The sequence below is a fragment of the Pteropus alecto genome, unplaced genomic scaffold, assembly GCF_000325575.1.
Source record: "Pteropus alecto unplaced genomic scaffold, ASM32557v1 scaffold75, whole genome shotgun sequence".
NCBI classification, from domain to species: domain Eukaryota; kingdom Metazoa; phylum Chordata; class Mammalia; order Chiroptera; family Pteropodidae; genus Pteropus; species Pteropus alecto.
The window spans coordinates 20,636,564-20,663,727 of record NW_006440638.1 but is presented as its reverse complement, the minus strand read 5'-3'; the positions used below and the strand labels follow the sequence as shown (position 1 = coordinate 20,663,727).

General features: G+C 40.7%; 1 protein-coding gene across 1 annotated transcript; it reads left to right on the top strand.

Annotated features, from left to right (window-relative positions):
- Positions 1 to 453: 453 nt before the first annotated feature.
- Positions 454 to 26,807, top strand: ABHD6 (abhydrolase domain containing 6). The gene is made up of 8 exons (XM_025050762.1): positions 454 to 595; positions 9,995 to 10,151; positions 11,572 to 11,685; positions 12,946 to 13,078; positions 15,596 to 15,753; positions 18,942 to 18,996; positions 19,204 to 19,304; positions 25,902 to 26,807. The coding sequence occupies exons 1-8, from the start codon at positions 477 to 479 to the stop codon at positions 26,073 to 26,075; spliced, it is 1,011 nt and encodes a 336-aa protein (XP_024906530.1). The 5' UTR covers positions 454 to 476; the 3' UTR covers positions 26,076 to 26,807.
- The last annotated feature ends 357 nt before the right edge of the window (positions 26,808 to 27,164 follow it).

The following is a 27,164-nucleotide window of genomic DNA, read 5'->3' as shown; positions in this document are numbered from 1 at the left end:
TCCCCCAACCAACACACACGCACATGCACGCACACACTATTTTTTTCTCTCCTCAACTTTTAAAAGTGAGTAGCAGATATCACTATACCTCACCCCTTAATACTTCAGCAGACACCTCCTAAGAACATTCTCCTACATGCAAAGGTAACCACAACTTCACGGTCACACTCAAGAATTGTAACACTGATACAGTAATATTATCTAATATCCAGTCCTTACTCAGATTTCTCCAATTGTTCTAACAATTTCTTTTGTAGCTGAAAATAAAATCCAGGAAGTCTTCATTGCAGGTATTTGTCTTGCCTATTTAGTTTTCTAAGCAATTGCCTGCTTTTGTTCCTCCTCATCTTTACCCTTATTCTGGGTCTTTCGCTTTTCTTTTCCCCCTTGCTTCTTCACCTTTTCTCTTGAGACAGAGTTTCAATACTGTCATTCTCTGCAGCCCCTGCAGGTGCCAGCTAGCCTTAAAGAGCAGAATGGATCTTGACGTGGTTAACATGTTTGTGATCGCGGGCGGGACGCTGGCCATCCCAATCCTGGCATTTGTAGCCTTGTTTTTCCTGTGGCCTTCGGTGCTGATAAAAATCTATTATTGGTAAGTTAATTTTATAATTGAAGTTTTTGAGGGTATTATAATAGTTTCATCTTCTCTGCTTGTCCTTTTGGTTGTTGTTCAACATTTTATCACGAAATATTTCAAACATACAAAAAGGTTGAAAGACATTCTTTGAATTTTGGGAGTGTTTCTGAAGAATTGGTGGTAGCTTCTCGCAAGGTAAATTCTTTCAGATTCCTGTTAGCGTCTTTGCCCAGGAGGCCAACCACCCTCACTCCCAAAGTCACTGATTCTTCCTTAAGCAAGGATTATGCACATTTATGGGAATTCCTTTGGTAGTTTCTTGGTCATTGGATACTGATCTAGTGATGTTCTGATAGGTTCGGTGATGTGCTCTGATAAATGAATTCGAGCAGGATGGTGGAGATGGCATGCGTAGAAGAGAATGGTTTTAGATTTATTCCAAAAGTGTTCATTAGTAAAGGGACAGAAAGAAAAAGATGTTTCCAAAACTTCCGTCAGCCTTATACCACCTGTATATTACCTCTACTTCTGTATTTTCTTTAGAGTAAGTCAGTTTTTTTTATAGCTTAAATCAATTTATTTTAAGAGTAATATAAATATCATTACCTTAAGTGAAAAGCTTGTCATACTTGCCATAAGTAGTAAATTAACATAAGAAAGTAAAAATAAGCAACTACCATTAAACAGTGTTCTTAAATTCTAGCCTAGAAATACTGCTACCTGCCAAAGACTCTGTGTTTCCTTTCTCTATGTTACAAAGTCTAAGAGAGTTGTGAAAGATGTAGCAGCCCTAAACAGAGCCTTTCTCCTTGATGAAATCAGAAAGTTAACATTTGAAAAGAAGAGTAGCTTTCTTGTGATGGTATCAGTGACTTTTTATGCCACAGTCCATTTACCAAATAAAATCACCCTTCCCACCCCCATGGTGAAGGAAATACCAAATTAGATCTAATTTATCCTTGTGCCATAGGGAAGCACACTGAGATTTAACTGGGACTTTGTGCAAGTTAGAACTACCTCTAGTGTACCGAGAGAAGAATGCAGGAAGGTTGTACCTGTGCCCTTTATCTGCCCTCCTTTCTGGCTCCCTTTTGTTTCTTAGAGTGTGGAATTTTCCACCTGCCAACCAGACTCTGATCCTTGAAAAGAAGCTAATTGAACAGAAAGGAGGTTTTCTTCTTTCACTCTCTCACTGGCTCTTGGGAGGTAGGGACCCCTTCAGAGGCTCACCTAGGACCCACCTCTGCATTGACAGAAGCTGAGCCTCCAGCTGTTTAAATGCCATTGTCCTTGCAGCACTGCCGGCAGGTGTACTTTGGGGCCAAGTCTCCTGTGTAGCCTGACGTGGAGAGGACGGAGTTGTGTGCCCCTTGTATCCCTGCAGAGGCACGGACCTCTACACACACATGCCATTTTCCTTAAACAAGTCAACCTGAAGCAGAGAACGCATTCCAGTGGTGTGGCTGGTAACCATGGATATGGCTGCCTACAGAGGCGTGATTATATGAAGGCTCATTCCATCCCCTCCGTGCAGAAACCAGCCTCCACACTACAACCCCTGGGTTTCTTGGGCTGTCAGGAGAAGGCTTTCAGAGTCAGAGTTTCAGAATAATTTTAATATTTGGTCTTTAAAGAGAAAAATAACTTCATAGTAAATAATTCACTTTTTTATTGCATTAAAATTCACATAACATAAAATTCATCATTTTAGAGTGTACAATTCAGTATTTTTACTATATTCACAGTGTTGTACAACCATCACCATCATCTAATTCCAGAACATTTCCATCTCCCCAAAGGAACCCCCATACCCATTAGCAGTCATTTCCAGTTTTCCTCCCCTTTCATCTGCTGGCAACTAGTAACTATATTCTATGTCTTTAGATCTGCCTCTTGGGGACATTTCATATAAATGAGATCATACAATTTGTGGCCTTTTGTGTCTAGCTTCTTTCACTTAGCATCTTTTCAGAGTTCATCCATGTTGTACTATTTATCAGTACTTTGTTCGTTGTTGTGGCTGAATAATGAATATATAGTTAAACTGCATTTTATTTATCCAAATGGACATTTATATTGTTTCCATTTGGGGCTATTATATGGAATGCTACATAGCAAGTAATTCATTTTTATTCACCATTAATACTACCCCAAACCAGAGAGGCCCCACAGAGCAGAGCATTCAGTCCCTTATTGTCAGTATAGGAGCATGTGATCTTAAGGCCTGCCCATGCCTGTCACTCAGCTCAGAGCTGTGGCAGAGGACAAACACAATGCTCTTTATTTTGTGAACTCAAGCATGCAGGCCAAGAAGAAACCCAGCTAGTTGGGGAGAATGAAAATCCTAGAAAACCTTTCAGATCATGCCAGGTGGCATTGTCATATGGGAAACTGTGATTATAGTAATAGAACCCATGATGCCATTGCAGAGAGCTGTCAGAAATCCTGTGAGTGGCTTCCCAAACTCCACCAAAACGCACTGCCCATTTCCTTCCCATCACCTCATTGCAAGTGACATTTATACAGTGGTTGTCATAGGATGAGCAGCTTTGCTATAAGTTACTATGTCCCTTAACCGTAGCTACTCCGAAGGCCTTAATTTCCTCAGCTGCTCATAATGACCACCCTGCAGACCTGGGTTGGTCAGGTTAATTTTTAAGATTGCTACGTGAACAGGGACGACAGGTATTAGAGGTAGCCGGGTACCCCAAACCCCCACCCCTCCTTCCTGCAATATGAGCATAGGGATGTTGTGAAATCATTACATCATGCACCCTCCTGGACTTCCCTCTGGGCTCCTCAGGGAACAGGAATAGGCAACCCTGGTAGGCCACAGCTAGTCTTCAGAGCAGCAATCACTAGGTCTAAGTATCCCTGGATCATGGCCAACTCGTTTCCACAGTGATGGGGGGCCTATGATTGTTTCTGCACGAGGCGCCAAATGCTTCACTGTCAGTCAGCAGAGCCACAACTGGAGATGTCGTGGCCACTGGGGATAACATCAGGGGTAGCTCTGATTTTCATTGTGTAAAATAGCAAGACTATTCTTAAGATGAAAAAGACTGAGGTTTTTAAAGATTTTAGTTTTCCCAAAGAAACTCAGTTGTGAAAACAAGATGTATAAGAGAGAAAATCATATGTATAAGAGAGAAAAGGGGGTAAGAATTGGAAAAGAAGAAATGAAACTGACACTGTTTTCAGATGACATGATTGGTACGTAGACAGTCCAAAAGAATCTGTAGACAATTTGTTAGAATTGATAAGTGAATTTGACAAGACTGCTAAGTACAAGGTGAGTAAACAAAAATCAGTTAATATTCCTATATAACAGCAACAAATAGAAGATGAAAAAATTAATCATATCATTTACCATAGTATCAACAAATGTAAGATACCTAAGAATAAATCTAAAGAACAGTGTTGAAGGCCTCTATACAAAAAACTGCAAAGTATTAGAGAAATTTTGAAAGACCTAAATTAATGAGGGATAGATAATATTTGTGAGTTGGAAGACTTTCTGTCATAAGGAAGTCAGATTTCCCTGCAATGATCTAGTGAGTCAATGTACACTCATTTAAAATACTAGCAGAATTTTTTGATAGAATTTAATAAAGTTATTCTTAAATTTATAAGCAAAGAGCTAATTAAGCAAGACAATCTTGAAAGAGAGCAATACTAGATGATTTACATTACCAGCTATCAAGACTAATTAAGCAACTGTAAATTAAGACAGAGTGAAATTGGCACAAAGAAAGACAAATCAGTGTAACAGAAGAGTCCAGTAACAGATGCACATAGATACAGTCTCTTGAATTATGATAAAGGTAACACTGCTTTGCAGCAGAGAAAGGGGACCGAGTCAGCTAGGTATTTATCTGGAAAAAAGTTAACCTTGACCCCTTCAGTAGGCAGAATTACTAAAATAGCCTCAGAGATTTACCTCTCTAATCCCCAGAACCTGTGAATATAGGGAACTATCACTCTCCTGGTTATGTTACATTGTATAACGTTGACCAAAACACAGGAAGATTATCCAAGTAGGCGTGGTCTAATCAATTAGCCCTTAAAAGTGGAGGGATTCCAAGCACTAGAAGGACTCACTGCTGTTGCTAGTTTGAAGTTGGAGAAGGCCACGTGAGAAGCAGAGAGCCCCTGGCTGACAACCAGAGACCTTAGTCCTATAACACAAGTAATAGGACTATGGTAAATGACCTCTGCTAACAACCTGAATGGACTTAGAAGCTGATTCTTTCCCAGAGCATCTAGATAGCCAACTGATGCCTTGATTTCAGCCTTGTGATACCCTAAGTAGAGAACCCAGCTGAGCTTATGTCTGACTGCCAGAACTGTGAGCTAATAAATGGGTGTTGTTTTAAGCTAAGCTTGTGGTTATTTGTAATTAAGCAACAGAAAAGAAAAGGAAAGAATACAGCCTGATCTACAACCTCACACCACACACAAAAATCAAATCCAGATGGATTGTAGATCTAAATGTGAAAGGTGAAATGACAAAGCTTTTAGAAGAAAACAGAAAAACTTCATAACAGAGGTTATCCAGATGGCCAATAAACATGAAATAGTGCTCAACTTCATTGCCCATAAGGGAAATTCAAATTAAAACCACAAGGAGATGTCATTATAGACTCAACAGAATGACTAAAATGAAAAAGACTGACAGATAATTCCAAATATTGGCAAGGATGTTGTATTAACTTCTTGTGACTGCTGTAAAAACTACCACAAACTGGGTGACTTAAAACAATAGAAATTGATTCTTAAATCAAGGCTTCGGCAAGGTTGGTTCCTTCTGGAGGCTCTGAGGGGGACTCTGTTCAATGCCTCTTCCCCTACCTTCTGGTGATTGACAGTGATCCTTAGCCTTCCTTGACTTGTAGTTGAGTCACTCTAGTTTCTGCCTCTCTCTTCACGTGGTATTCTTCCTCTTCTGTGTTCTGTGTCTTAATTTCACTCTTCTTACAAGGACACCAGTCATATTGGATTTGGGCTGACCCTAATATAGTATGATCTCAACTTAACTTGATTACATCTGCAAAGACCGTATTTCCAAATAAGGTCACATTCATGGGTTCCAGGTGGACTTGAGAACATACGTCCATCTAAAAACTTATATGTGAATGTTCATAGGGGCATTATTCACAATAGCCAAAAAATAGAAATGACCCATGTCTATCAACTGATAAATGGATAAACAAATGTGCCATATCCATACAATGGGATATTATTTAGCCTTACAAAGGTATAAACTACTGATAACACTCAAAATATGCATCCACTTGAAAACATTGTGCTAAGTGAAATAGGCCAGACACAAAATGACAAATACTGTATGATTCTACTTATACGAGGTACCTAGCCTAGGCAAACTCATAGAAACAGGAAATAGAATAGAGATTACCAGGGGCTAAGGAAGGGAAGGATTGTGGAGTTTTTGTTTAAAGGATACAGAATTTCTGTTTGGGATGATGAAAAGTTCTAGAAATGAATAGTGGTGATGGTTGATGTATAACTTTGTGAATGTACTGAATTCCACTGAATTGTACAGTTAAAATGGTTAAATTGGTAAATTTTATGTTATCAGTATTTTACCACAGGGGAAAAAAAAGAAATGTATAAGCACTTTTCTTCCGAAGTTCCTGTAAACTAGCAAAGGCAACACTTGTAAAATAAAGGTTCTAGACCCTGGGGGCCTTTCTCAAAGAGAAATCCCATGGAGGCTGCTTTTTGGGGCTTCAATGGTGTCTGTCTCTGACACACGAGCTGTTCAGCTTTCGTGCCAAGATTGTTTGTAAAACAACGGTCCCCTACCCCCTAGTACTGGTCTGTGGCCTGTTAGGAAACGGGCCGTACAGCCAGAGGTGAGCTGCGAGCCAGCAAGCAAAACTTCATCTGTATTTGCAGCCCCCAGCACCGGCATCACCACCTCAGCTCTACCTCAGATCATCAGGTATTAGATTTTCATAAGAGTACCGATCCCTGGTGCCAAAAAGGTTGGGGACCACTGCTGTAAAAGATCTTTCTCCTGAGATATTCATTCATCCCAACTTAATTCTTTTCTTTGTTTCTATTCTGTAAGCTTGCAGCTATTTCTAATCTCTGCCTTTGTGATGTTTATTATTTAGAGGTAATTTATTCTTTATTATTCTTAAACCAAAGTTGTCATTTTGTTTTGTTTTGCATCTAGGCCATTGGTCTTTCATAATTTTTTAACTGACCTGGTAGCTTAAGGAGTCTTGTTCCTACTCTTTCATTGAGAGGATCATTAGAAATCACTGAAAATATTGGTCCTCCAGCTCCTTGTCTCCAAAGCCTGGTAAAGTTTTTCATTGGATGTACCAATTAAATGAAAAACGTGGGTTAGTACCAAAGAGCTCCATCTGGTAATGAAGAAGCCCTCAATTCCTGAGCCTGGCACTCAGGCTGCCTCTCCGAGCCTATCTCCCTTCACTCTGGGTTCAGGTCATGCTTGGTTATCCTCCATGCCCTTGCCTTTGCTGTGCCCACCTCATGGCATACCTTTCTGCATTCTCTCCAGCTAATAGTTCTTAAGCATCCAGTCGCCTATGCAAATCTCACCTTTTTTATAAGGTCCTTCTAGCTCTTCCTTGATCTCATACTGTACTTTGTGTTGGAGCTGTAGAGAATTCGAAGATTATAAAAAGGTAACACAGAGAAAATATAAATTACTCATAACCCCTCAAATAATTTTCTTCAATGTCTTTTTTGTTCTCACTACCTCTCTTTCTCCATCTCGTCTGTACATAGTTTTAAAATTTTTTAACAGAATTGAAATCAATGGTATTAAAATATTAAGTTCTAATATTTTAATTGGAAAATGTTTATAATTTTCCTGTTATTACCTGTTCTTTGAAGATATAATTTTTAATAACAGTAAAATATTACATTGTATACGTTGTAATTTATGGAATACGTTTTCTATTTGTGGACATTAGGTTAATGTTGGTTTTTAAAATATAATTTAAATAACCTTGTCTTGAACATCCTTAGAAACACTTTTTCCCCCAAGATTTCTGATTATTTTCTTGGGACAGATTATTTCTGGAAGTATAACTACTGGGTCAAAAGACATGAGGTTTTTAAAAGACTACAGATGTTTAATTCCAGACTGCTTTCTAGAAAGGTCAAATATTATCATTGTTTTTTTAAGGGCATTTTTTTTCTAGTTTAGAAGTTTATTAAAAAGGTATATCTTCTTGTGATACTCATTTCTTTGTTAGTGAAGTTGAACATGTTTCCTATGTTTGTTAATCATTACTATCTCTTCTACTCTGAGTAAATCTTTTCATTTATTTTGCCCATTATTGAACTGGGGTCTTAGCATGGTTCTTATCATTTTGTCAATCTGTGCCTGTCAGTTTTTCCCCCAGTTTCCCCCCCCAGTTTGTTGCAGTTTTTCCCCCAGTTTTCCCTTGAATTGGCAAGTGATATATTTTGAAGGATAGAATTTTTTAAATATAATACTAATAACTACCATTTATTGAATACTTGTCATATGCTGGGTGTTGAACAAAACTTTGTATATGGATTATCTCATTTAATCTTTACCATATCTTCAATAGACTACAATATTTCCCCATATCGTAGATGAGAAAATTGAGGTTCAAGATCATATAGTCAGTAAATGAATGAACTAGGATATGAACGAATGAACAAATGTATGTTACGGTGCACTATTTAGAATTTTGAAATATTATTGCTTTGTCATAAGAAGAGCTTTAAGCTAGCCAATTTTATTGTATTTTTAATGTTTTGGATAGGCAATATATTCATTGGGAAAGCACTAAAAGGAACATGATAAGTCTCCCTATCACTACTATTCCCGCTCCACCTATTCCTCGCTGTATTACCACTTCTGCTCCAGATACTCATCTTAATGGTATCTCATATATGCTCCCATGCTTTTTGTGTGCAGATCCATATAAATATAAATATACATCCTCCTCTCTCCTCCCATTGTTTTACATAAAGGGTTAAAACCAGTCAATTTAGGCTATTTGCTTTTGCAATACTTGGTTATCTCTTTGACGCAAATTAGCCACAAAGTTAATCTTTGATTGAATTAGTTGCCTTGCATCTTGAAGAGATTCTTCATGTAGAGAGTTCACGTTGTTCAGATGGTAATTTCGTATTGAAATCGATTTCAGGCCAAACTCCAGCATTGCCAAATCTTATGTAACCAACAGCAGCTGAGCCTTCAACCAGTCGCCATATGTTGTGAGGAATAAAAAGCAGGGGACCAATGTAGATAGTTCTTAAGAAAGTTTTCCCTTTCAAAATCTCTAGGAAGAAAAATATAAATATTTTGGGGGGAGGACTGGGATATGACCTTTATTGAGCTTATCTGCTGAAGTGGAAATATGGAAATAATGTCTGCACAAAACCAAACGTTTGTTATCATACCTTCTACACCACAATTAAAATCCTAACGGTTTTTAAAAAATTAATCAACTCTATCAAATCCACTATTTCAGAATCAATATATTCTTTAAAGCTAGAGTAAGACCTAAATATGGTTAAGACTGAAATGCAGAAATTTGGTTGGTTAGAAAGTTAATTAAACCTCCAGCTTACTCAAATAGATTTATAAATAGGTAAAATTGTATTTTTTTTATAGCAATCAGGTCCACTGGAATCTCCCAAGCTGGACAGCTATTAGAGTATTTAGAATCCTGAGATCATAAGGGATGCAGGCATTCTAGACAGTCTTCTGGTGTCTTTTCCCTATCAGAGATTTGTGGGTGTGTGAAGTGACACCGGCACCAACAATTGCAGCCTTGATGAGAGAATCAAATTCTTCATCTCTGCAAATAGCAAACTGCAAGTGACGAAGGGTAATAAGCTTCACCTTTCAGTTTTTTGATGCTTTTGCTGCCAATTAAAGTACCTCTGTTGGGAGGTACTCACTCCAGGATGGCTGTGCTATACACGGCCACACTCCTGCCCACACCTTCATGGCTGCTCGTCCTAGATTTCAGGTGTCAATCAACATGGCCCACCAGGCACTGCAAGCCAACTCTCTGAGGGAGGAAACCACCTTTGTCTAGGCCTTCTGGAGTCCTTCCCAGCCCTACCACCAGCTGTTTCGAATTCTGCCGAAGCACAAAAAAATCAAGGCAGAGAAAGGGCTAGTCGGACACCCAGTGAGATCCAACCACCTGCTTACTCCTGCTTTGCAGAGCCATTCAAACTGCTAGAAATATGTATTCACAAAAGGTCATTACATGCCATGCTCCTTAAGAAAACACTCCTTTCTCCTTTCCTGGTTAGATTATGTAGTAACATATATACCAGAATATTTATATGTCTGTGCCCCTCCCCAAACCACTTCTCTGGAGCTTGCTGATTTTGTTTTTTTCCTGTGTTTTTCCTTGTCAGGTACTGGAGGAGGGCATTGGGCATGCAGGTTCGCTCTGCTCGCCATGAAGACTATCAGTTCTGTTATTCCTTCCGTGGTAGGCCTGGGCACAAACCTTCCATCCTCATGCTCCATGGGTTCTCTGCACATAAGGATGTATGGCTCAGCATCGTCAAGGTGCAATTTTAGATCCCCCTCTCTCAAGAAAGTGTCATTCAGTAAAGAAGAGGGTTTCCACTTGGACATATTGTCATCAGCAATTGTAGACAGCCAAGGGAATCCAGAACTGTGGCTCAAATCACTTAAAACTAATGTAATATATTATTCAAATCATTTTTATCAGGCAAAAATTTATTGAGTTGAATGTTATTGGTAAAATCTGTGCCTTAGAAATCATTTCGCCTTATGAATATTTCTTAGGAAAATTGTCTGACACTCAGCTTTATCTCAGAACTGTCATCAAGATCAGGCTTTTAAAAAATCATTTGTTCTTTTATGCTCCAAGTTTCTTCTCTTCCTTCTCTTCCCTTTTGTTTCCTTCTTCTTCTCGCCTGACCCCTCCTTCCCTTCTTTTTCCTGTTTTTGCCTTTTCTTTTTCTTCTTCTTCTTTTTTTCTCCCTAGCCATTTAGAGAAACAGTTTTGATTTGGCAGCTATCTGGGATAGTTTTCCAAATCACTCAGTTTTTGTTCTGGTTTACTTGGGTGTGGCAACTTTACTTAGTAAGAGTGACCAGCTGGTGAAGGTTGGGGCTGGGAGAGGTCTTAGGGGAGAAGCACTCCAGGCTCTCACTTTAAGTAGGACTATACCAGAATGATCTCAAGTGTGATCTACACCAGGAGGAAAAGGCCCACACAACCTCTAGTTACTTGTGTTTTTATTTCCAAATTCCACTGTGAGGAAAGGAATTCTCATGCTGTAATGTACCTCTCACATCCTGTCCCCTCTCAGAGGAGCATCTTTCATATAGCTGGGTATTTGTCTATTGATAACGACGTTTCTGTTTCCTGGTTAAAAGCGGCACTTATTTAAATGGAAGAAGATGTTTTAAGATAATAACCACCCTAAGAATTACACCTTAATGCAAAAAAAGGAAAGGCAAAGAAAAGAAAGTCAAAAGCAGAATTAGGGTGATTAGACATTGTTCTTACAGAAAGCCTTGCTCCTGTGGGTTCTGGAGCTGGCCAGGGCTCTGGGAGGACAGAACTATTCCCTCTAGTTCCAAGTCAGTGGCTGGATGACTGGAGTAAGTGTAGAAAAAGTGAGGGAAAGGAGAAGGAGGTAATACCTGCCAAATGGTGTCAAGAAAGAGTGAAAGGTGTAAGCTTCCTCCCCTGACCTTTGTCCCTCTTCCAGTCATCCTCCTAGTCCCCTCCTTCCTGTGTATTAGTCTTTGGGGCCCTCTGCTCCCTATGAGGCTACTGGCAATGCTTATTCACATCAGAGGTTACTAGAGTAAAACTCTGGATGGCCTAGACTCATACATCCCCAGGGATGGCTATCCAGGTCACTTCCTAAGTGAGTGCAACTTCCCCAGAAAAGTGGGCAGACATGTTCTGCATAACACATACTGACTCTCTGGGCTTGTGTGTCCTCAGTTTCTTCCAAAGAACCTGCACTTGGTCTGCGTAGACATGCCAGGACATGAGGGTACTACCCGTTCTCCCCTGGATGACCTGTCCATAGAAGGGCAAGTTAAGAGGATACACCAGGTAAGCATGAGGCTCCCCCAGAAATTTCCCAGACTGGATTTGCCCACCATTGCATGCCCAGGACTGGAGAGCAGGCAGGAGAGTTCTCCATACTGACTCATAATCAGTCTCAATGCATTCTGTCAAGTAATTGCAAACAAAATGGCACCCTAGAGGTATCCTTGGTTAGCCACAGAAGGCCAGGGCTTATTGCAGACTGTTTTTCTCTAAGCCTATTGAAGTTGTTTGTGAAGAAATATGACCATCTGGGCATTTTCTCAGCTCTTTGGAAAAAGGAGTTTAGTATTCCTCAGGACCATTTCCCTAGAATCTATTTTTCTGCTTACCAGTTATATGACAGCAATAGCCCTTCTGCCTAGTTATGGACGGAGAGAGTGCTCTTTGCATTTTACTCTATTTCAGCATCTATCTTCAGCCCCTCTCTGGCTGGGATTTCAAGGTCATAGGGCTCATAGACAATTTCAGAATTTAGTAGTCCTTACATTTCAAATTGGCATTAGATATTTTCCCCAGATAAGGATATTTATTTAATGTCTGACTCCTCCAGTTAAACTTTGTATTTTAATGAGGTCAGGAACCTTGTCTCTTTGGCTCTTTGCTGTATCTTCAGTAGTTGACCATAGCTCCTTGTACATAACAGATATTTAATTAATATTTTTAAATAGGCAGATGGTTGGTTGGATGAATGGTTGAATGGTTGAACAGACAGATAGATGAATGGGTAGTTATATGAGTAGATGGTTGGATGGATGAGAAGGGCTTCAAATTAGGGTAAGAGTCAGTAAACCATGGCACATAGGCTATATTTGGCTTGCTGCCTACTTTTGTAAGCTAAGTTTTATTGGAACACAGCCATACTCATTCATTAGAGTTGAGTAGTTAAGTTGAGTTGAGTTGAATATTTGCGACTGAATAGTTGCAATAGAGTTGAGTAGTTGCAACTGAGATCATATAGCCCACAAAGCAGAAAATATTTACTCTCAGGACCTTTATAGAAACATTCGTTGACTCATGAATTAGGGAAAACCGTGTTGGTTTTATACTTGTAAATGGCCCTTCAATCATTTGTGCCAGGTAAAGATAAATACATGCCTGCCACAGTGCTTACCTGGAAAATGGATCCAGTAGAGTTTCAAACCCCTTTCATCAGTAGGCCTTTTCATTTGTCCCCATAGACAATAGAGGTTTTTTTACTCTGTAATCACTGTTGTCACTGTCTACAGCTATATAACTAAGCCTTCTTCTCATTTTCCTTCCCAGTTTGTAGAATGCCTCAAGCTGAACAAAAAACCATTCCACTTGATAGGCTCCTCTATGGGCGGCGCTGTGGCTGGGGTGTATGCTGCTTACTACCCGTCAGATATTGGCAGTCTGACCCTTGTGTGCCCCTTTGGTGAGTGACCAGGCTAAAGTATATCCATGACTGACTTGAGCACAGTAGGGTCTCAATCTCTGAAGGAACAACTGGCAGTGTCTGCTATGACTATTTTTTAAAAATTATCTTTTGATGTAAACTTTAGAGATAGGCAATGTTTTAGTGATAACTAACCTAACAAGAATTATCTAACCATAATCATAACCACACCGACTTTTAAATTATAGAGCCAACCTTTGTTCCACAAAGAATTTGGTAGTTAATTAAAATGTGTATAGTACTTTGCAGCACATGAATACTTTGAAGTATAATGATAATATTAATAGCCAACATTTAATCGAGTTCTTTTAAGCTAAGCTTTTTATATGGATTTAATTGTCACCTTAACCTTATGAGGTGAAGGTACTATTATTATGCCTCTCCTCTTTTTTGCTGAAAATTCAAAGATCTTTATTCATTACAAGATCTTTTTAAAAAATTGACAAATTTTAGTTTATCTATTCTTATTTGTGTACGTGTCAACTTGAGCTGTAACATGTCCCCAGAAATTATAATCTGAAGTTGGATTTTTCAAATTCATTTTTCTTATATAAGTCTTTAAACTTGGGTTTATAATACGTTAGAAAAAAAAATCTTAATTTTTCTCTCTTTTTCCTTCTTTTGTTCCCTCTTTCTCTTTCTCTGGTACTTCATTGGAGTATGATTTTACACATAGTGAATTGCCCAAATTTTAACTGTACCTCTCAAGGACTTTTTACATACATAATTGCTAGTCAGATCAAAATAGTATGTTTATTTTCTAGGTAGGAACATTTTCTAGGTAGGAAGCACAAAGAAATTACATAAGTGCCAGAGCCAGGATAGGGACCAATCTTGAGCTGTCAGGCTTCAGAACCCCACCTGTGGCTTTTTTGGAGGTACTTTCATTTTCACTACCTCCTTTATATGACTCATATCCACTAAGTATCTCTTTTGTCCACTAGAACCCAGCCATGAGTTAAACACATACGACTTCTACTGAAATGTGACTAAACTGACCTTTATAATCTTTTAAGTCACTCTGAAAGTTGATAGTTTTCAGGTCTGTTAAGGACATTGAAATTGAAGTCAAGCTCCCAATGGTCTTTCTCTTCTCCTCTTCCCAAGCACCATGTCTGAAGTCATTTGGCCTTTTAATAATAAAATCTGGGAATTGAAGAAACAGCTCCTGTGGAAGGTTATTAGATTATAGATCGCTGATGGAAGGTCAGATCTAACTAGCTTTTTCTAGTGTATGTTCATTTGCTCAGAGAGTTTTACACCTGAGTTTCGATTGGAATTTAAAATTAAGTTTGTTTCTATGTAAAAATGAAACAGTAAACCTTTTTACTTTGAAATAATTTTAAATTTACAGAAACGTTGCGAAAACTGTACAGAGTCTCATATACCCTTCATCCAGTTTCCCCCATTGTTAACAGCTTACACTACCAAAAGCAAATTTGTCAACTAGGAAACCAATATTGGTACATTACTATTAACTAAACTCCAGGCTTTATTTAGATTTCATTAGTTTTTCCACTAATATCCTTTTCCTAGTCCAGGATCCAACTGAGGAGACTACACGACATTTAGTGTAAGATTGTTTTTAAAGTGAAAGGCAATGGATCATGTGATCTACCTTCATGACATTATGAAAGCTACACGATACCCATGTTAGATTTAAAGGAGTTGCTGAATATAGGTGATATGTAAAGTGTGGTATCTGCAGCATAGTATTGATGCCACTGCCTTTCTTTCTAAAATCTAGTTCTTCAACTTAAGTTAAACACCTGGAAATTTGCTTAGTGTCAGAAGTGACAATTAGTTTTGCCCTCCTATGTACACCAGCTATGTGAACTGAACTCTCTCATGCCATGCTCCAGGGTGCAGGAAATAATGGTCATTCTCAAAGCTTTCTGGTTGCCTAATGTTCTCCTGGAGGAAGAGGGACTGCGTAGAGGGCAGCTACTGCCCCAACATGGGGACAGCTCAGAAGGGGACTTGTTCTCACTGAGTTTTGTGCATTGACCTCAATAAGAGATCACTAAGTGGGTTCAGGCCATGGGGAGGGAGTCAGTCCCCCAAGTCCTGTGTTTTCTTCCCACTACACATTTTGTCAGATCTCCTCTCAATAATGCAGATGTGAAAGGGGCTCAGGCAAGTTGCCTTCTAGACTAATGCTTCTTAAACTATATCATACAGATAAATCTCCCAACTTGTTAAAGATTCTGAGACTTAGAGAGGGGCTTTATTTCTTATGGGCTCCCAGTGCTGCTGGTCCATAGACTACAGTTTGAGTCACCAGTCCCTAAAATATCTGGAAGGATTGTTTTTCTACATTTCTCTTCAGAGTGTGGTTTTGACTTTGAGCAAGGATGACAGTACCAATTAAAAAGGAATTTGGTGAAAATACCTGAAACGTATTAGCTCTGGGCTGATGCTAGAAGTTCCTGTATAGAATGGGGGTTGGTAAGATGGTAGAAATATCACCAAGCTGCTTTGATTTGAATCCCACAGGCCTGCAATACACAATGGAAACACCAGACCTACTACAGCTCGAAGGAACACAGAACTTGGATACCATAGAGAAGTCCCACTTGATCCCATCCACTGCAGAGGAGATGAGTGAAATGCTTCAGTTCTTCTCCTACGTCCGCCTTAAGGTGCCCCAGCAGGTAATGTAATCTCAGCAGCAATATGACTGCCTTCTGCCAGAGGCTCAGGTGGCCAGTACCAGCTGCTTTCATTCATTCCCTCTTTTAGTACTCATCTGTTTATTCCTTCAACAAGTACCTATATGATGCCTGTGACACATCAGGCACTGTGCTTGGGTACAGTAATGAAGAAATAAGACAGAAAAGGTCTTTGGGCAGACATAAGCTAGTGGGGAGACAGACAATTAACAAGTAAACAAATACAAATTGTAATAAGTTTTCTAGAGGAAATGAAGATGGAGCAGTTAATAAAAACAGGGAGGCAGCAGAAGATTTGATAAGCCTTTTTGAGGGAATGGCATGTACAGAGGTAGAAAAAAACAGGCAAGTTCAAGATGGTGGAAGGAGGCCAGGGTGACTGAGGGAAAAGATGGATTGAGATGAGGTTGGAAGGGGAGGCAGGGACTAAATCGGAGATTCTCAATTTTTTAAAAAAAATCTCAGGACCACTTTACGCTCTGAAAAATTATTGAGAACCCCCAAGGAGCTTTTATTTGTGGGTGTTATAATTATTGATATTTACCACATTAGAAATTAAAAGTCCGAAAAACTTAAAACACAAGAATATACAAGCACTCATTTCATTAGCCATCGGAGTGATGACATTATCCCTCATTATATAGGGTCTGAAAAACCTGTATGCTTTTGAAAGAATAAAAGTGAAAAAAGGCAAGTAACATTTAGTATTACTATGAAAATGGTCTGACCTCATGGACTCCCAAGATCCACTTTGAGAACCACTAGGCTAGATCATGTAGGACCTTACGGGTTATGGGAAGGAGTCTGGGGTTTTCCTAAGTACAATGGGAGGACCCCTGAAGGATTGCAGGGGAGTATAAACAGAAGCAAGGAAACCCATTATGGTGCTGTTATGGCTTGGAGATGATGGTGGTATAGACTAGGGTGGTAGCAGTGGAGACAGTGATCTGAAAGGCTTTGGGAGGAAGAATGAATGGGGCTTAACTGGCAAATTGGAAGTGAAGGATGAGGGAAGATGAGGAGTCACAGGTGGCTTCTGGTACTTGAGTTAGATAAAGTTAGCATTTTCTATAGGAGAAGGAGAGGGAGGGTGGATTTAGGGGACAAGCTAAAATCTCCATTTTGGATGTGTTAAGTTCAAGTTGCCTGTGAGGCCTCCAAGTGCAGATGTCAAGTAGGCAGTTGGATATACAAATCTTGCTGTGGGAAGCCCAGTCTGGAGCTATATAATTAGAGCCATCAGCCAATGATTATATTGAAGGTCATGGGTCTGCATGAGGTCATCTAGAGAAAGAGTGAAAGACCAAGAGAGGAGACTCCATGGCTGAGGCTTTGTATCAGCAAATTATCTCCCACTACTGTAGAATTATCTCCCTCTACTGTAGGAGCTGGACCCCGCCTCAGGATGGGGCAGGTCCTTCCAGGCTCTATTCAGAGGTTGTGAATATGACTCAGTTAATAGGAATGGCCTGCCCCTGATTCTGTGGTCTATTTTCTCTCTCAAATCGTCTTTTTAGTTATGAAGTTGCACTGATCTCCTCCTAGCACTGATCACTTCCCAAAATAGAGTCTCCTAACAACATTTTAGAAAATTCCAGAATTTCGAGTTGTCTGGGATATGAAAACACCAGGAGAAAATAAATGGCAGCTCCAAAAGTCTTTCCTTCCTAGGAGAGAAGAAGCACCTAAGCACCCAGCCCATTGTGTTACAATGGTCTAGTTGTTTCTGCCTTCCATTCTAACCTCTGTAAAATCAGGGACTTTGTCTTAATTGGCTGTCCTGTCTCCACCTGTGGCACAGTGTTTGTATGAAGTAGGTCGTAGGTATAGATTGGGTGGATCAGTAGACCCGAGGCTACTTGGATAATGCAGGGATGGAGAATGGATCGATGGATAGATGCAGGATAGATGGATGCATGAAAATGGTGCATGTGCATACATCGTTGATTTAGGGATGCAGGATATGTCGTTGGCTGGATGGGAGAGTGCCTGGAGAATGCAGGGATGGGGAGTAGATAGATTTGTGGATGTATGATAGATGGATATGTGGGTAGACATGTGCATATATGATTCAGAGATGCAGGATGGATGGGCAGATATGTGGATTGAGCATAGATGGATGGATGCAATATGGATATTAGGCATGGGTACAGAATAGATAGTAGAACAAAGAGAATATCTGAGCACAGTGTGTTGGACAACTTACCATTGGCCTTCCTTTGGACTTCCACTTCTTGTATGGTCATATTCTAGTCATGCTCCAGAAGGTTGGTTTAGTCCAAAGCAGTTATGGCTGGATATTCCCACCTCAATCTATACACAGGACTCCTGAGAGTGCCTTTAAGAGGTTCAGACTGTTCCGGGGTAGATGAGAAGAGTGACAACTGCTAATGTGAACCCAGGACTCTAACTCAAGAACCCTGAGGCAGAAAAAAGTAGAAGGCTGTATTCCTTCTGGCCACAGCACCCCCCACTCCCCCAGGTCGGTGTTCAGGTCCAAGAGATCTGGCCTGCCCACAGTTGCTGCAGCCTTCACAGCCCTCAGCAGGGAAGGCAAATACAAGGTCAAGTAGTAAACAAAGGATTCTGGAACCCTTCCCAGGTTTTCCAAATCATTTATTTCTTCATTTTTGAAGAGGCCGATCATCCCCAATGGCTTAATTTTTTTAATGGACCTTGTTCTGCATTTAGATATTATTGAGCAATTACTTGGTATTATTTTCATTCTGATAGTGTCTTAGGCTAAACAGAGAATTTCTCAAGATAAAGAGGCTGTTTGGCCGTCTCTAGTGTTTATTTACTATTTTTTAAATTTAAAAAAATTTTTTAATTGAAGAAATGATTTAAAATTTTTCCCCCTACCTCTCCCCCATACCCTCTGGTAGCCACTAGTCCATTGTCCATGTCTATGAGTCTCTGTCCAGTGTTTTTTACATGCTAGGAGGACTGATGGCCTCACAGTATCACTCAAGTTCCTTCCTAATCAAAAAAGAAAAAAGCCTCAAAGGAGCCTAATTCCCAATTATACTGTATAGTATATCACGGGAATTCAGCAGCCCAGGCCCTAAAAACCTTGACAATGCCGTGACTATCTGGACTTTATTTCCCTGTGAGGGGCCTGAGGAAATGAATCTTCTCTTGGCTTCTAACTTTGGGTTATTTATCCTTAGATCCTGCAAGGCCTTGTTGACGTCCGCATCCCTCACAACAACTTCTATCGAAAGTGTAAGTTGCCCTGCTTTAAGCTTTGAGCAAGGACCAGTGAAGCTTCATGGGTGGCTGACTTTTAGCTCTTACATTTCCGAGTCTGTTTTCTTGAGCCCCTGAAGAGAGAATGTGGTGGCTTGGACTTGATGACTGTCCCCATATTGTGTGATGGTGCCCACAGGAACAGCCCAGCATGTACTCACTTTGGTTTCCTTTTCTGAAAAGTGCTTTTGGAACTCATCAAAGAGGAGTCAAGATACTGTCTCCATCAGAACATGGACAAGATCAAGGTCCCAACACAGGTCATCTGGGGGAAACAAGACCAGGTACGTAGTGTGTGCCTGGGGCCACCTGTGCCAGTGACACTGGCTGGTTTCTGTTATCAGGAAGAGGTAGAACACACCTGGGTCAGGTGTCAGTGTTTATGGGAACATCATTCTGTGAGCTGAGAGCAACAACATTGGTCTTTTAAAATGAAAGGCAATTTTAAAGCATTTTTACAAATTATTTTTACCAAAGCCATATAGTCATATGGTGCAAAAAACTTCAAAGAGTACAAAAAGATTTATAATAAAAACATTCCATCTCAATTCCCATTTCTTTGAGGCAGCACTTACTCTCTCATGTATATTTTTAAAATTTTCTAAGGCGAGGGTTGGCAAACGTTTTCTGTAAAGGGCCAGACAGTAAAATTTTCTACTTTGGGGGCCATTTGATGTCACAGCTACTCAATTCTGCTGTTGTGGCGCCAAAGCAGTGGTAGACAACATGCAGACACAGACATGGCAGAGTTCCAGTGAACCGTTATTTACAAAAACAGGCAGCGGGCCAGTGTTTTGCCTACTCCTGTTCTAAGCATACGTACATAGGTATAAATAGATTTTATCTGTAAGTTTTTTAAACATGCTATATATACTGTTTTGTACCTTCATAGTTATAAGAAATATATATCTTAGAAATTATTTCATATCAGCCCATGCAGATCTACTCATTCTATTTTTTTAATATTTTATTTTGAAAAAAATTTCGAATTTACAGAAAAATTGTAAGAATAGTACAGAGTACTCTTGTATACTCTTTACCTAAATTCACCAATTTTTAACTGCTTTATTGAGGTGTGGTTTACATGCCATAAAATTCACCTAGTTGTGCGCCCCACCACAACCCAGCTGTAGAACACTTCTGTCACTCCCGCAAGTTCCCTCCTGATCATCTGCAGTTCATCTGCACCCTCACCCCAGCCCCCTCAAAGCCACTGATCTGTTTTCTGTTTCCATAGTTTTACCTTTTCTAGAATTTTTATATAAATGGTATTATATAATATGTACTCTTTTGCATCTGGCTTCTTTCACTCAAGCATGTTTTTGAGGTTCATGCATGTTGTTGCACGTATCAGTAGTTCCTCTTTATTGCTCAATGTCATTCCGTGGTATATATTACCACATTTTATTCATCACAGTGTTTTAACATTTGCCACATTGGCTTTATCATTCTCATTTATCTATCTATAAGTATATATATATATTTTTTGGACCGTTTGGAGTAGATTGCTTCCATTATGCCCCTTTACCCCCAATACTTCAGCATGTGTTTACTGAGACCATGAATATTTTCTCATATAACCACACTACATTATCACATTCAGGAAATTTAACATTGATTCGATACTTTTATCTGATCTACGGTCCATATTCCAAATTCATCAGTTGTTTAGATAACATCCTGTACGGACTCCCCCTGAACCAGATGTAATCCAGGATCACATACTACATGTCATGTCTCTTTAGTCTCCTTTAATGTGAAACAATCCCTCAGTCTACCTTTGTCATTCATGATAATGAGATATTTGAAGAGCACAGGCCAGTTATTTTATGAAATGTTCCTTAATTTGAGTTTGCTGCTTCCTTATGATTAAATTGAGGTTATATTCCCTGGCTAAAATATGCCATGAGTTAGAAATATCACATCTTCCAATGTGCAACAGGGCGTTGTCTGATGTCTTCATTGTAGAGTTATTTGACCCCTTGCAACTGATAAGCAGTCTATAAGAAGACACTTTGAGACTGTGCACATATCCTGCTCCTCATTGAACATTCCCTCTAGATTTATCATCCATGAATGATTCTTGCCCAAAACAACATTTTACATTCTTTTTAAGAGCTGCAGAGTATATCATTATATGGCTCTACCAGAATGTTTTTAATTAGTGCCCTTCTGATGGTCATTTGGGTCGTTCTCAGTTGTTTTTTTTTTTTTTTTTTCTGTTAAACAATACATCATGAACACCATTATACCTGTGTTTGTGAATTGTGAGAGTATATCTGAAGGGTAAATTCATAGATGTAGAATCACTGGGTAAAAGGGCATGTGCATTTTTAAATTTTAATAGGTTTTGTCAGATGGCTCTATATTCATTTGCTAAGGCTGCCATAACAAAGTACCACAAACTGAGTGGCTTAAACAACAGAAATCAGTTGTCTCACAGTTCTGGAAACTAGAAGTCTGAATCAAGGTGTCATCCGGTTAGTTCCTTCTGGGAGGTGTGAAGGAGAGTCTGTTCCATGCCTCTCTGCTGCAACCTGCACAACTAGACAGTTAACCTGAGGGGGAGTGACGGAGGATTAAGAAAAACACAGAGACAGTATATACAAAAGCTGAGGCCAAGGAGGACACTGTGCTTGGATAGAGATACAGTGACCCTGAAGCAAGCTCTGTGCATTTATTATATACTTTTGAAGTCGAAGAGGGAGGGAGTCTTCTTCTCAGGACTTGAAACTTGCTGGCAGCAATAATTTCCCAAGGCCTGTCTATACCCGGTTATCTATGCTAAACCACAAGCAGCTATCTGTTCTTTGTTTGGTTCTCTGCCCTTGGCAGATTGCAACACAGCCAAGCATGGCTTTGCCAATGCTTGGGCCATAGGTCCGTCTCAGATTCTGCTCTCTACACCTCTCCTCTAGTTTCTGGTGGTTTGCTAACAATCTTTGGTGTTCCTTGGCTTATAGATGCCTTACCCTAATCTCTACCTTCATCTTCACATGGCATTTCCTCTCTGTTCCTGGGTGTCTCTGCTTAATTTTCCCCTTTTTGTAAAGATGTCAGTCATACTGGATTAGGGGCCCTTGCTCCCCCAGTATGACCTCATCGTAACTCATTACATTTGCAATGACCCTACTTCCAAATAAAGCCACATTTTGAAGTGTTGGTGGTTAGGACTACAACATATGAGTTTGAGGATGAACCATAATAAACCCTTCAAAGTGATACTGATTTATTCCTAGAAGCCCCTTTTTTGTTTACAACTATTCTTTAGAAATCGTATCTTATTGAAAGTTCTTCTATAGTTTAAAGCAAGAGGAGGCAGTGAGAAATGGAGCCTTTACAAGCTCTACAGGCAGACAGAATTATAGTGTCTGTTAAAGACTATTCAGGAGTCTTACTGTTGAAATTGTAAGAAAAGTATATTATAGAGGAGCTTTTCCCATTGAGACAGTTCCTCTAAGGACCCCAAGGTGAAAGCCACCATTGTGAGCCCTGCCTAGGTCAGTGGCACATCCCATCTGTGTTTCCTGATTAAAAAGCACAGGCAGGAATTCAGGCTACAGCCCCAAAGGCTCACAACTGTGTGGGATGGCCCAGGAGAAGAGACCAGGGAGAAGAAATCAACCTGTGCCCACAGTGTATAGCATCAGCAGGGTGCAGCTATCTTAAATCAGCCATGCACAGATTAGGATGAGGGCATGGAGAGGAGGGAGGGTTCATGTGCTTCCTTCTGCAGCAGCCTAGACTCTGAAAGAAGCTTTGTATGTGCTGGAGTGGAAAAGTAGGATCTAGGCTAGGCCAACAGGTTCAATCAGAAATCAGAGTCAAAACAATGAAGGCCTTTCTTCATTCTAAAAATCCCAAAGTTGATTCTGGGCTTTCAGAGACCAACAGAGGGAGAGAGGTGAAAATCTGTCACCCTGCAGAGACACTGCAGAAATGAGGTCACCGGCCTTGGAGTCTGAAAGTCTGGGGTCCAGACCTGCCTTTGCACTTTATCAGGTCACTCGGTCACTCTTCTACTACTGGGGTGATCGTGAGGCTCAAGTGAGACAATATATTTGAAGGTGCTCTTTCTCCAGTTATCAAAAATAAATTATTTATTCACATCCTTTGCCTTTGATTTCTGGCTTCTGCTCAAGGTCCAGAACTTCTTCCAGGTCTCAAGTTCATTTTGTTCTGGAAAAAGAACCTAACATTCCATGGGCCTGCTACAAATATGATCAGATCCTTATGTATTCTGGGGACCATCCTGAGGCCAGAGGCCAAATAGCAGAGACTTCAGGGGCCCTTTATTTCATGGCCTTTTGCTTCCCAAGCTGTCTGGCTTTTTTCCTGCTTTGTCATCAACACTTGGTGTCACAGACCAGCCCCCTGCCAGGCTGACTTCAGTCTCCCTCTTCTTTGGACCCCTGTAGGCCAGCTGCTGTTGTGCAGGGGCAACCGCGTGTATTGTTGTCTATATGAATGAAACCCCCTGGACTTGGGCAGTATACAGCCTGCACAGCTGAAACTGGCAGACCTTCCTGAGAGCATTTCTGCACACCCATTCAAGTATTTCCTCTATGTTCAGTCCACCAGAGTGGGAGGGCCTTGGGGAGATACACAGGTGTATTATTCTTTATGTTCCCTCTCCCTGCCAGCACAATGCCTGGTATGCAAGAGACCCAGAATACACAGTGAATGAGCAAGCAAGAAAGTGAGTGAACAAACTAGCAAAGTGATGAACCCACTAACTGACTGCCTATACATTTAAGATAATAGATGTTTATCGAGTACCTACTATGTGCCTGACACTGTACTAGTCCCTGGGAACACAGTAGGGACCAAAATAGACAGGATTCTTCCCTCGAACAGCTTACAGCCTATCTAACGCTATAATGAATGCATGGCAGGGCTAGAACTAGGGTGAGGTGTGTCATGTAAGTTCAGGGTCAGATCCTGTCTTTACTTATGATTTTGATATTGTTCATCATGGATCTTTTTATATTAACATTTATTTTTTTTAAATACTGCATTAAAATAGTATTCATCTTGATTATTCAGTTTTTTGGCACTCACTTTTGTGCCAGAGTCAAGTACCCCACTTCCCTCACCCTTGTCCTGGCCCTGGCCTGAAATGAGATGGAGGAAAATTCACCATTTATCTGAATGTCTTACAAAGAAATAGCTGATCCGGTTCCCATGGATGTGCGTATCTCACGAGGGCCCATTCAGCTGTTTCACATGCCTCTAGGTAACTATGGGGAGTGCTGGATTTGACAGCATAACTGTTTCAAAGCTGGAAACAGTTGGGTATCTTTGCCTAAGAATTATGGTTTCTGATCTCTCTGTAGGACAGACACTCAGTTGGGAATTTCTGCTTTTCATGCTTTGACCTGTTGACTCCACTTACATTTCCTCTGGGCGTTTTTCCACAGTAGCTGGGCTTTATTTCTGCTCGGATAGTTGCCACTGCCTTACCTGTGAGTGAAGGATAAGACAGAGGGGTCCCATTCCTCCACAGGGTGCCCCTCTCTCTCTAAGCTTCCCATTAGCTGTACCTTTTTATACCTCAGGAGTGCTCTGCATTCTGCTCTCCCCATTTCCAAATGGGTGTGGAATCTTGGTTTTAATGATCTGAGGTGATGAGGATGAAGTTCAAAAACAGACGGCACTCAAAGTTTGTTGGGGTTTTGCTTTTGTTTTTAAGAATGAGAGGAGGTTAAAGTGATGATGAGTTGAAGGTTAAAGTGATTATGAGAAAGGGAGTGAATGCAAATCCAATACCGAAGAAGAGCGTTGGGGAGAAAAAGTAAGTTGGATTGGCATAATAGCAAGGTAACCCAGATGAAAATGAAATTTAAATGAGTTGTTTGAAAAGTATCAGCCCTCGAAAATGGTGGCTTTCATGTTGGGAAAGCTTTCCTTGTTATTCACAAACTTAAGGGCCTGGGGTCACAGTCTGGGGACGCCAGAGGACCTTCAGAGAGAACTCCTCCCCAGCTTGTGATAATTAGTAATTAGTGTTCACTTTTTGCATCTTCCCTGTGTGCCCTTTCCACAGCTTGGCCCATCCTAGTCCAGCTGTCGGGTGCATTCTTTTGGCCCAACCTGATCATGTCACTGTCCTTAACACATCCCCACAGCTCTCCACTACCCTCAGACTGAGGCCCGACACCCTAACATGGTTGGAGGAGTGGGCCGCCTCCTCTCTACCCCAGCTCTCCACCATTCCCTCCCTGCTCCCAGTGTGCCGTGTCTTGGCACCTACCTACTTGCTGTCCCTTGCACTTGCCATGGCCTCTCACCCTCTTCTATGAATTCTACTCCCATGTGCTCCCTCAGCTCCCAGGACCCTCCTCCATCAGAGCCCTTATCACAGAGGTCCCCACCCTTTTTGGCAGTAGGGACCAGTGTTCCTATGAGAATCTAATGCTGGATGATCTGAGGTGGAGCTGAGGCGATGATGCTAGCTCTAGGGAGTGGCTGCAAATACACACAAAGCTTTGCTAGTTTGCCCACTGCTCACTTCCTGCTGTGCGGCCCAGTTCCTAAACAGGCCGTGGACCAGTACCAGTTCACAGCCTGGGGGTTGGGGATCCCTGCCTTATCACATTGCACTTTTGTCTGTTGACCTGTCTGCCTTCCCTGCCAGATCAGAACCCTTTCACAGGCAGAGACTGTGTCTATCTACCTCAGTGATGCTGGCGGCAGCACAACTCTTGGCACCAAGTTGAAGAGTAAAACATGAGGCATGCAGTCACTTCTATCAGAGAGACACAAGCCCCAACATTTAAGTGACTGGGTCCTAAAAGCCACCCCTGCAGGTAGAGTTCTATCCACCAAACACACATAAGGATCTGAATCTTTTCTATCTCATTTCCTCTCTTGTTCTGCAGGTGTTAAGTGCATCTGGGGCAGACATTTTGGCCAAGTCAATCACCAACTGCCAAGTGGAACTTCTGGAAAACTGTGGGCATTCAGTGGTGGTGGAGAAACCCAGGAAGACAGCTAAGTTCATCGTCGACTTTTTAGCTTCTGTGTACAACACAGACAACAAGAAGCTGGACTGAGGCCCTGACTGCAGCCTGCACTCTGCACCCCGCACCCCGCATCCTCTTCCATCTCCCAAATTTGATGCTGACAGGATACGATTTCTCAGAGATCCTGCCGCAAAAGTGGTCAGAGCACCAGTGTCCCTGAGGAAGCCAGTCCCCTATTCCCAGTCAGATCCACAGAGCTTTGGGGGCCACAAGGAAATCTCCAACATGTTTTTCACAAAATGGAAATTAATATGGAACAAAATAAGAAAACCCAGCCTTGAAATCTATTGAGAAGTCTTCAAGTTCACGTTGCAAAGCAGCCACCTTGAACCATAATCACTGAGGACATCCTTTCTTTAAAACACTTCTCACAAACAGACTTGGGGTATTTCTGTTGCTTCAGATGTCCTCTGCATGGTGTCTGTTTGTCCCCATTCACCAAGCCCCTCTCGTTTATGTCTCCTTTAAGTTTTACATAAAGACCCGTATGTGAATGTAGTCTGTCAGCTGCAAGATCAGGGAGGAAAATGGTGAGCTATGGAAAATATTTACACATGCAGAGGGGTGTTCTGCCTTGGCCCAGCACTTGGAGCAGCAGAGAACATGGGTGGTGGTTTGATCAGCTCCTATGTGTCAGGTATGCCATGAGTGAATTTAGAACAGTCACGGTATGAAGAACTCCTGTAAGGGTGGGTTTCCTGGAAATAATTTATTATTTCTAAAAACAGAAATAATAATAAATAATAAAATAATAATAAATGAAGCAATAATGTTCTAGACATCTATCTAAATAATCAGACTCGGGTTCTAAATAATCAGAAAAGCATCCCGTGGGCCTCTCTTCTATGTTCCTGTGCTACTGAAAACCCTCGGATATTAGTTTGCTAGCAAATTCTGTGAATTCTATGAATAGTAATGTGATTGAAAATAAGTCTAAACAGATATAAAAATGACCACAGTGACATGAAATAAATTTAATAAGCCTAGATTAACAACATGCAGATGGTTTCTATTTCTAAGCTCCTAATTATGTGCAATGTTGGCAGGTTTTCTGTTAACTGTGTTAAGAGTTTTAAAGTAAGGCTTATCTATGGGCATCGAGAAGGCCTTGCTTAGATG